The 11615-nt window shown below is 34.9% G+C and overlaps 1 protein-coding gene across 2 annotated transcripts; it reads left to right on the forward strand.

Annotated features, from left to right (window-relative positions):
• The first annotated feature begins 94 nt into the window (after positions 1-94).
• LOC149650867 (coronin-2B-like) lies at positions 95-11494 on the forward strand. Of its 2 annotated transcripts, none has more exons than XM_089847537.1 (12): positions 95-397; positions 4182-4233; positions 6101-6298; positions 6761-6877; positions 6950-7102; positions 7177-7341; positions 7658-7882; positions 7948-8157; positions 8225-8338; positions 8619-8812; positions 9060-9267; positions 9395-11494. In XM_089847537.1, the coding sequence occupies exons 2-12, from the start codon at positions 4213-4215 to the stop codon at positions 9515-9517; spliced, it is 1728 nt and encodes a 575-aa protein (XP_089703663.1). In that variant the 5' UTR covers positions 95-397; positions 4182-4212; the 3' UTR covers positions 9518-11494. The 2 variants fall into 2 exon arrangements, with proteins under 2 accessions (XP_089703663.1, XP_089703664.1); XM_089847538.1 differs by having other exon boundaries at positions 98-397; positions 8631-8812.
• The last annotated feature ends 121 nt before the right edge of the window (positions 11495-11615 follow it).

Genomic DNA, 11615 nt, shown 5'->3' on the forward strand with positions numbered 1-11615 from the left:
TTCCATACTCCATAGCCTGACTAATCACGGCCCGAGTTTGACGCGCGAGGTAAGCCAAGCGCCCGAGGAGGGGGAAGAATATCGTCACGTGACTCTGCGCCATTGTATTTGTATATGGTCAGTCTGTCGGCTGCTTTAGACGCGAGAGGTTCTTGCGAAAGTTACGGAACGGGTCCCGTTTCGGTCGAGTTTTATAGTAATTAACATAATTAAAGACTGGTTTACGGATTTTAGAAGCGCAGTACCATCAAAATTTTCGCGTTTGTTTAAAAGAAGAAGAACCAGAATTAGGAATATTTGACAGAAGTGGAACCTTTCTCCAGGCTAAGCCTAAAACTAGTATTGTTACAATAGAATGATTGATACAGCCTCCGCCTTTGGTATACCTTTTTGCAAGGTAAGAAAATTTATTTCCGTCCCAAATTTTTTGACACTTCGTCGGGCTTGGATCAACCTTAATTTATTATTATAAATTGCGCTTAGAGGGTCGAATAAAAAATTGTAAAGTAATCGATAATGTTAAGCCTTGGGTTGTTATATATGTCAGAAAGTTTTAAAAGGCGCCAGAAATGCGGGCGTTGTTACTGACATGCGACAGTTTCGACCCTCCCCTATTGGTCTACAAACGTCCAGCCTTTGGTTGGATTTTTAGACCAAACTTCTTTCTCCCCCTAAATATCCCCGCCCTTGGAACTTTCGGTAGCGCGAGCTTCCCGTCATTTCAAACATTGTAGAGGTTGAAGGTTAAACACGCACGTGAACGTGATGAGTTATTATTGCGTAACGCACTAGCTGTCAAATTAGGATTAATCAAAATCTATTAGGCTTATCCAAAAATAGCAAATTTGGCCCCGTATCAATAAAGGATGAATTTTATCTTGGGTTCAAAGGTTAAACGCGTTGATTGAATTAGGCTTTGTTCGTCAGGCTGTGCTAATTAGCGGGCGGACAAACTATTGACGCGGGTTAATTACGTTGGTAATTCCAAGCAGATTAGGCTTAGGTAGTAAATATTAAGAGAAATTCCTTAACCCTAATGGATGGAAGTTTGCAACAAACAGAGATCATAGGTCAATGACTTCAGTTGTAATTTTAACATTGTAATATCATCGTGCATGGTCTATTACCGTAGCAAAAGAAAAATTTCTAAAGGATTCTTTCCAAAACGTTTTATGGGCGTATTTTTATAATAATTACTTCCCAATTCCTTTGGGAAGATAATGTTGAACGATTTCATGCCATATTTTGAAATTTGAATTATAGACATGTTGTAAGTTCAACCAACAGAGCGTGCAATGTTTGCATCTTTTTACGGTACACCTGATTCACGATTATTAATTACCTTTTAATTATGGTTATTTAGCTTAGAAAAAACCCTCTAATCGTGTCAAATATTATTATTTTTTTTTTTTTATTCTTCAATATGAACTCCGAAATTTTTATACAACGTTAATTTCACGTGTTGTTTCCCTCCTCTAAAATTAAAGGAAGTAATATAAATATAGCGATCAATTTCTTTCACTAACCTTGCCCCAATAATTTTACCCACGCTACACGAGGAAAATATTACACATATTGTGACTACCAGATTTAGGTATAATTCATATCTATGTGATATGTTCGTTTCGTCTCTTTAGAATAGAGAGCAAGGCTTAGAGAATGATTATTTTGACCTTCTACCTAAATAGAGGAGAGTTCAACCCCCTCTCTGTGTACTGTTAGTCTGTTAGAGGATGTAGACATTTTTATTCTGGTTGGTTTTAACGACCATAAGAGAACAAACGTATCGTCGTGTAATGTCGCGATGTCTCTAGGTCGAAAAATGATTACGTCTCGTGATTTCTTACCCTCAAGGTTGAAGGTCACATCGATGACCCTTCAGTCGTCAATTTAGACTAAACGTCTCAGAAACTATTAAGTAATTAATAACCGTGATATAATTATATTACGAAATGACGATAATTAAATAGAATCAAGTTTAGCTAATTGTTTAACGCTAAGGGTGTCAATAATTACTAGTTTTTAAAAAGTTATAATTTAAGAATTAACCTCGTTTTTCGTTTGTTGGTAATCTACTTCCCAAATTCCTTATTGACCCAGACCTCTTTTATTATTATTAATTGAAAAGAAAGAAAAAAAATTGATAATCCATAATTAGTTTAAAGTAAGCTTGAGAAAACAACTTTTTTGGTCGATGGAATTTAAAAATATGGTTTTTTTTATCCCCGTTAATGGATTTTGCTTACAGCTTATTGGCGTGTCTTATATTGTATATTATTTTTTAGAGAGGGTAAGCTATGGCCTTATTAACATCACTATAGTACGGTTAACTTTAAAGGTGGATTCTATGGCTTAATCTCTCTAATTTTCGTTCAAATAAAAAAAATGCATCTTCACAAGATACACATATTTATTTTCATAAGAGATTGCCAAACTAGCTAGGCCTCCCTATTTTATGCCTAAAGGGCAGGTGCACTACATAATTTAACTTTGAAATTTCAAGTCCCTCTGAAAGCTTTAATAACGAAATCTTATTATTATTTTTTTTGTGGGTTTTTGCTTCGAAGTTATTGCTTAATTACTTGCTTATTAATTACTTAATAATTGGCCTAGTAACTTTACAATATAATTATTGCTAAGTTGCAAAATAATCCACGTATCCCTGTGCTGTTTCTTTAAGAAGTTCGATAGATTTTTTTATATATGTAGTTACAGGGTTCTTACGGTACCTGGATAAGTCAGGGATTTGAACTTTTCCCTATAAATTCCGGGATAGGTTAGGGATTTCGATTGGGATATCAAACCATGCTTCGATCATTGCTAAATATGGTCCAGGTGTTATTATGAAGTGGGCTTAAAATGGCGTAAAATGTGGTCAAGAATTGGTATGGACCACCTGAATTGTTTGGCGTCAAGCTGTGTCCGTTTTAAGAAAACTTAAGAAGTTGATGACAAATCCTTCCCTTGAAATTATTATATATTTATTTTTAATTCTTAAGTTTCAGTTGGTCTTTATTTTGATATCCCCTTCGATTCTCGAAGTTGTTTAACGTGAAAATATCTAGGTTAAGAAAGAACTGCGAGACTTAATTTTCGATGTATTTTTTTCCCCAAACAAATTTAAAAACCCTTTTTTAACAAGATCGTTCGGTCGATTTTTTCCGATGTACTTACTTTATTTCTCGGATCACTTTATTAAAACGTAGCCAGTCAAGAAGATTTCGATTTTTCCCCCAATATTCCGTTCGTTTCGTCTGTATTACGACGAACGCTACGCGCTATTGACTTTTGAATATAAATTTTTGGTACCTACCCAATTTTTTCGCATGAACGACAAAATTCGTGTCTTAGTTTCTACTTTTAGGTGAGTTTCCTATATCTTCTTTTAATTAGCGAGTAATTAGAATCAGTGGGACAATTTGAGAGGGGTTGGATAGAGGACAAACAGTCTGGGATAATAATGGCCTCGAAAGATTTCGCTGGAAGTTCTGTTAAAACTATAGTTACAACACTACAAAGTGTGGGTTCAATTCCATGCCGAAGAAGTTTTCGGTTTTTTATTTAATGCAAATTACCTCCAGACCTAATTGATGTACAACCAAATAATTGGTACCGTTAGAAAGAGGACATTTTGAACTATTAAAATCTCAAAGCGTTTGTCTGTAGTATTTATATTACCATAGTTCTGATGATGTTGGTTCATATTCTGACCCACGTCCGGCATAAGATGGGTCACTCTTAGCTCTCAAATTTAATTTTTCAAAAAAACTTAATTAGTTCGGTTCAGTTTGTGTAGAACAAAGTAATCAATACCTTTGCATAGAGGACAATATAATATACTCAGAATCGTTTGTCCTTAGTATAATATTACCATAAGTTCATACATATCTTATAAACTTATGATATTACTATAATTGTTTGTCCGTAATGTCCAGTACCTCGGTTTACGGTTTCAGATTCAGGACCTGCAAAAATTAAATGATACCATGCGTGGTTAGTTACTTGAACTAGATTACTACAATTTTCACAGATCCTAAAGCTAGAAGCATGATTTATATTACATTATAGTATTTGAGCGGCTGTGCCCAAGCTTTTTATAACCACCAACACGAAATACTTATTTATTTGTTCATTTATTTATTTATTTATTATTTGCAATGCTTTTTGTTTTCTTTGCACAGTGGTAAATCCACTCAACCCGTTTCGGAGGCGATGGACAGAGATGGTGTCCAGGTAAATCACGCTTTGTTTTCTAATAACTTCAGATTTATTTACTTTCCATGAATCGCAGGATACACAAATAAAAATATTATTTAGTTATAACCGATAATAAATAACCTTTTGAAAAGCAATATATATCAGAATTATTTTAGTTCGAGTTGTTTTTAATCTTAGGATTTAAGGTATTTCTTATTATGAATTTTTTCTCCGTAATCTATAATTAATCTTATCTTTAAGTAAACTTTTACTGAATTCGATAAACAGAAAGTGTAGCCTATACCTCTACATTTATTGAAGGTTTTATAGCGACTATATCAGTCTTAAATTTATTTGGTTCTAAAATACAGGGTGTTTGTTTATTATAAGTCTGGCAAAAATTAAGGGGTCATCCCTAAAACACCCATCAAATCATAACTCGAAAATAGTGTCGCTTAGGACAAACAAAATGGAGACAGAAGTTACCTTTTCTAAAGAACTTCCCCCTTAATTTACGGTAGACTTATCAGAAACACCCTGTATATGTTAGAAGCAGTTAAAGATTTATCTTTTTAAAGTATTTGGTTTTAAATTTAAAATTTTTATCGTTGGATTTTATTTAAACTTGTTTTAAATTTTTAAAAGTATTCGATTTTATATATTTTTTTTAGAAATTTCGTTTTAAATTTAAAAAAATTCTTATCAGAAGTTTATAATTAACTTGGTAGAAAGTATACCACCCCTTATATTATTTTTATTTAAAATTCTTATCAGAAGTTTATAATTAACTTGGTAGAAAGTATGCCACCCCTTATATTATTTTTATTTAAAATTCTTATCAGAAGTTTATAATTAACTTGGTAGAAAGTATGCCACCCTTTATATTATATTTTATTTTTATTTCTATTAACCTTTTTTTACAGAAATAATTTACGTACACATGGTGTTCAAAAATTTATCGTCTATCTCTCTCTCTCTCATACTGAGATAATTTAAATATTCAAAAATAATATTAAAATGGTCAGATATATTTTTAATGTATTGGCAAGTATAGCCAAAGTTGTATAGTAGTTTTTGCTTTTGATGAGTGAGAGTCACTGATCCGTAGAGAAATGCCTTTTTAATTGGCACAATTATAGAAGCTACATCTAGAGCATGGAAATAAAATAAAAATAGTTGTAGTTAGCGATACTAATCCTTTAATTTTCAAGAATGCTATTGCTTAGACACTAGGAATACGTAGATTTCTTCTATACTTGGAATCGTTAATAGGTCCCATAGTAATATCTGATTGAAGGTAAGGGGAAGGGCTTAAAACTTCGTTAAACCGTCCGCCCCTTCTTCCTAGCGGCGTTTCATTGGCTATTCACTCGTTCACACGATGTAAAGACAATTGGTTCTCATTGGATTCGACGCTCATTGGTCGCTCAGTGCCAGAGCATCCACTAGACACTATAGGCACGTGCGTAGGGGTTCTGGAGCTCGGGGGGGGGGATGGTCAGCCTTAAGCCTCAACTGTCATATCGCAGTGGGCCCCCGAACGCCTAGTGCCTAAGGGCCCCTGAGGGTGTTGATCCAGCACTGGGTCGGATACGTCAATATCACGTGGATTTAGAAGTTAAAATGCGTGATGTCAGGGGTAACGATTTCTATAACTCCGCCCCTTTAATTCAAACAGAATAGCGCAGAATTAAAATGGCCCGTTAAACATTCCAAGTGGAAGAAATCTATGTATTCCTGTTAGACTTTATAGAACGAGGGGCTAATCACTCTTTAGATTCCCCCGAGAGTGACCCTTCGCTTATACTAATTTAATCTAAGCTCTTATCCCTTACCCCTATTAGATGGTTATTGTAATTGGTATTTAATTAAGTTTAGGGGTTAATTAAATTAAAATTTTCAGGCTACGTTTCGGGGTGTACGAAGTAGCAAATTTCGACACGTTTATGGCAGCCCCGTTCGAAAAGACGAATGTTACGAGTGTTTAAAAATCACTAAGAATGCTCATGATAGCCATTTTTGCGCTGTTAACCCCAAATTTTTGGCGGTTGTCACCGAAACAGCCGGTGGAGGGTCGTTCTTAGTGATTCCGATTGAAAAGGTGAGACTTTTCCTTTACTTCAATTCGTTTGCGTTGTTTTGTGAGACTTTTCCTTTAGTTCAATTTGTTTGTGACATTTTCTTTACAATATGTAGTACTCTCGAACATTTTCCCAATTTTTGAAGTAGACGTAGATAATTAACTATGCAATATTCATAACGAAATTAATTTTATTCGTAACTAGATTTAATTTCAAGGTGATTTCCTTGATAGCTTAAACGTAATTCTATGAAATCACGTGGTATCTGTTATCTTTAGAAAGAAAAAAAAATGTTTTTCGTCAGAACTTGTTTTTAATTTAAAACAACGAAGCTGTGATTATAAAAATAATTATTTTCTTTTTCTACGTTGATTTATAATTTTATTTTATGACTAGTTTGTTTTGTAAAGGAAATAGGTCTTATACCGTTTGAGCGGCTTGGTTGACCCTCCCCTTATAAATAAACAAATTTTTTGTAATAGACCGGTCGATTAGAGGTCAATGCTGGTAAGGTTACGGGACACCGTGGTCCAGTTTTGGATTTAAAATGGAATCCATTTAACGATAATGTTATCGCATCCAGTTCGGATGATTGCACCGTTAGTTACCGTTTATTTTCGTATTCATTATAATTATGATTAGAATTAATTTGGTACGTGGTTATGAATTAGATTAAATTATGGTATATCCCCGATGGTGGTTTGAGTTATACCAATTTGGCCGAACCCTTAACGGAGTTGAGCCGTCACCGACGAAGAGTTGGTTATATTGAATGGCATCCAACCGCTGAAAATATTTTATTTAGCGCCGGTTTCGACTATTTGGTTAGTTTTAATTAATACTTAGTTAGTTTAATGTAGGTTAATATTAATTTTAAAAGTGATTTGTACCGCCAAAGATTTTGATATGGAATGTCAGCAAAGGCGAAGTGGCGCAAACCATTGATTGCCATACAGATTCGATTTATTCTATGTCCCTTAATCGGGATGGTAGTCTTTTAGCAACTACTTGCAAGGATAAAAAATTGAGGATTATCGATCCTAGGAAAGGAACAGTCATAAGGGTGAGTTGCACCCCAAACAATCTTCAATTTAACCCTTGCCAAAGAAAGAAGGTTGTAAATGATACCCCAAGATGGGTTTAAAGTCCCCAAGGTTATTTAGTGCGTGTGTAGGCACTTTAAGATGTCTTCAAGTGGTGTAAAATACCCAAGGTCTTGCGTATGATGTCTGTAGGTTCTTAGAGATGTCTTACAGATGTGTTAGGTCCTCAAGATGTCGATGCCATCTTTGGGTGTAATTTAGTTTGGCAAGGAAATGACTGGTTTCGATTGCAAAGTACTTAGCAACTCATTAAATTATCGTGTACGCACTACGTAGGAAGGCGAATGTCATCAGGGTTCAAAGGCATCGAAAGTAGTTTACTTGGGGGATACAAATCGACTGTTGACCACCGGTTTCTCGCGATTTAGCGATCGTCAGTGGGCTATTTGGTCCCAAAATGATTTGACGAAACCTTTGAGAATCGAGAATATCGATTCCTCATCGGGCGTACTGTTTCCCTATTACGACCACGATACCAAACTGGCCTTCATTGCTGGAAAGGTATATCGGTCAATTAATCGAAACTTGACCACATCAGTTTCGTTAATCGATTAATCAAAACTCAGGGAGATGGAAATATCCGTTACTACGAGATTGTGAACGAAGCACCATGGTGCCATTACCTAAGTCAGTATTTATCGGGTTCGCCTCAAAGAGGTTTGGGTTTCATGCCCAAAAGAGGACTCGATGTTATGAAATGCGAAGTATTCCGATTCTATAAGCTACACGCCATCAAAACCTTGTGCGAACCTGTCTCAATGATAGTTCCACGAAAGGTGAATTGAACACGCTTTTCTCGAAGCGGCAATTGTCGCCAGAGTTAATCGGTTTTTACTTGGTCAGTCGGAACAGTTTCAAGACGATATATTCCCCGATACAAGCGCTCCTACACCGGCTTTAACAGCTGAGGAATGGCTTAGTGGCAAAAACAGAAATCCAATACTGATATCACTCAAGGTAACGTGACATTTCTGATAAGTAACGTAGCAAGACACGCGAGAAAGGCCTTGCAATTCTTTGTACGTTTTCCGATGGGACTTACCACGTTGAAACGCATTGCTTGTTTTTAGCAAGCTTGTTGTTGTTGTTCTTTCTATTATTTACGTTCGCCAAATGCTTATTAATTAATTTATTTTTAAAAGCACAACTCGCAAATTATTGTTTTGGTTAACCGGTGTTTGATTAATTTTGGGTTTTATTTGGTGCGGTCCAATTGTCCCTCCCGACAAATTTAAAGTGCTTATTTCAGAGCGGAGCGGGTGCTAAGACGCACAAACCCGTCATGTACAAGCAAGACAATTCCCTCGTAACGTCAGATAGAAATAACGAACAGAAATTCATCTTTTTGTCGCAAGGAAACACGGTTGATTATCGTGCCGTGCATAAGAAGAATTTCATTAATACTAATGGAGATCAAAATCTGTTCGAAAGGTTAGTTCAAGTGTTTTATTTCTGCGCGGACCATGCACAGATAATTTTAAGCTGCATGTACACCGATTACGCCAAGTGACCAGCCCCTTCAGATAGTGTACGGGTGTTTGTAGAATACTGATAAATTGTTTAATTACTCGGGCCCTGATTGTTGTAACCCCAAGAATTAAAAAAAGGGGGGGGGGAAGATGTGTTGGACTATAACCTAGCTACTTCAAGGTTTCTTCGCGTCCGGTTTTTCTTTCAGTATGAATTGCAACAAACAGAATCAATCGATTGTTGTTGACAAGAAATTTCCGTGGTCAACTGAGAAGGAGAACACCAGTTCGGTCATGTTGTGCGATATCGTTTCCAGTCACGTTTTGCCAGTCGCTACTTACGTCACTTTAAAAGACGCCGATAGCGCTAGCGATTCTGAGGTGGAAAATCACGCTGGACCAAAATCGGAATTTGAGGTACGTAATTGCACATTAATTGGTCTTGAAATTCTTTTTACGTCAAATCGCTTCGCTTTTTTGATAATACCAAATTGCAAAAATACGCAATTGTCCTTAATTTAAAACTCTGTGGCAATATTTGCAGCTCCGTAAAGCGTACAAACAACAAATAAGCGAAATCAAAACCTTAAAAGATCAACTCTCCGATAAAGATAAGCGTATAAGAGATTTAGAAGAACAACTTAAAAAAGTTAACGTTCGCCGTTAAAAAACATCAAAACACACAAACACACACACCATAACGAACTCTCGTTAAATTTAGTCAAATTATTACCTACATAAGCTCTACGCTATTGCAACAAGCAATCTACTTATTATTATTACAATATAGTGGAATTAAAACCCAAACTGAGTTGTTTGTACGTTAGTTTCGCCCCTATTTAGTGTTTAGTGGTATTTTTTTTTTTGTACAGAAATATTATTTATACATTTATACTATACGATGATTGTGAAAATAAGCATTTTATCCTTACATATTTTTAAATATTTGTTTGTAGTTTTAGGTAACAATTTTTTTTAAAAAAACATTTTATCGTATTTTATATTATTTTAACTAAACTAAACTAAAAGTAAAGTGACTCGAAATTTACCGGTGAACAACTTACAGGTAGGTTTGTTGGGAAATAATTATAGGGTTTTCGCTCAAAGAAATGAACAAAAGATATTGTAGGATTAAAGGTTTTAAACAGGTTCAAGGTTCAGAAAGGTTTAGACAGATAGACTCCTATTTTTAATTTTTGAATTTAATGCATTTATTTTTAAAGGCCAATTTAATTTTATTTTTTTTTTTCTATACTTTTGGGACCATTTTAAATGCTAGTTTATTATGGATACGAGGACCATATAAGCTTAATTACTCTGTCAGGACGTTTAGGCAGTCGTCTTTAATAATAATAATAATAATAATAATTAAAGCTTTATTGGATATCCCTGTTCAGTCGAAACTGGTTTACAAAGGGGTCCGTTAGTTAAATTAATTGTTAAACATTAAAAATATGCTGTTTTTAATCTTACGTCAAACTTAAATTAAACGATGGTACAAACGTCAAGGCGCGATGTTAAGGTAAAAAACTTGCAAGTATTGATGAACAGGGGTGGAATTGACGTATTGCATCGCGTCCGACGTACAGTTATGTTTCGAACTTGACGTTAAACGTATGGCAATGTTAATTCAGGACGTTTAGGCAGTCGTCTCTAATAATCTTACGTCAAACTTAAATTAAACGATGGTACGAACGTCAAGGCGCGATGTTAAGGTAAAAAACTTGCAAGTATTGATGTACAGGGGTGGAATTGACGTATTGCATCGCGTCCGATGTACAGTTTTGTTTAGAACTTGACGTTAAACGTATGGCTATGTTAATTCGGGACGTTTAGGCAGTCGTCTCTAATAATCTTACGTCAAACCTAAATTAAATGATGGTACAAACGTCAAGGCGCGATGTTAAGGTAAAAAACTTGCAAGTGTTGATGTACAGGGGTGGGATTCACGTATTGCATCGCGTCCGACGTACAGTTATGTTTAGAACTTGACGTTAAACGTATGGCTATGTTAATTCAGGACGTTTAGGCAGTCGTCTCTAATAATCTTACGTCAAACTTAAATTAAACGATGGTATGAATGTCAAGGAGCGATGTTAAGGTAAAAAACTTGCAAGTGTTGATGTACTGATGTGGAATTGACGTATTGCATCGCGTCCGACGTACAGTTATGTTTAGATCTTGACGTTAAACGTATGGCTATGTTAATTCCTTGACGTTCAACGTGTAGGCCTTCACGTTTGACTTTAAATTCTAATTTTTGACGTTCTACGAAGTTCGCGTACGTCTGACGTAAGATCTTTAGCAGTGGCTTAACTATATGTATGGTAGCGATCGGAAGGTAGCTAATATGATAACTCTTAGCTAACTATATTAATTAAATGCAGCTATCAATTAAAATAGAGCTTAAACGGCGTTAAAGGCCTTAATATCTATCTACTTCAGCTATTTAATAAAAATATTAAAACTTCGATCGTAATATAGGCCTATAGCTAGAGGTCAAAAGGTCAATTAAATAATTTTATACCCATACTGCAGAAAATAGGTAAAAGGAAATACCTTAATTAATTAAGTGTATCTGTATCATTAAATATTTATGAAAAGTGCAATTTAAAATAATAAATATTAACTATAATATTATTAATCGATGGCTTATAATTAAAATTAATCGTTAATTAATTAATTAATTATGAATTATCCAGGTTTTATTGGTGGTTACGTTTCAAGTCAAACCATTTTTTAATCGCTGAAACAAATTAAACTTA

The sequence above is a fragment of the Phalangium opilio genome, unplaced genomic scaffold, assembly GCF_054372755.1.
Source record: "Phalangium opilio isolate 3A_F unplaced genomic scaffold, DU_Popi_V2 ptg000082l_1, whole genome shotgun sequence".
In the NCBI taxonomy this organism is placed as follows: Eukaryota; Metazoa; Arthropoda; class Arachnida; order Opiliones; family Phalangiidae; genus Phalangium; species Phalangium opilio.

Coding starts and splice junctions, on each gene's coding strand:
- LOC149650867 (XM_089847537.1), top strand. CDS start 4,213: ATGGACAGAGATGGTGTCCAG. Junction 7,342..7,657: donor GGAAAGGAACAGTCATAAGG/GTGAGTTGCACC, acceptor CGCACTACGTAG/GAAGGCGAATGTCATCAGGG. Junction 8,339..8,618: donor CAATACTGATATCACTCAAG/GTAACGTGACAT, acceptor ACAAATTTAAAG/TGCTTATTTCAGAGCGGAGC.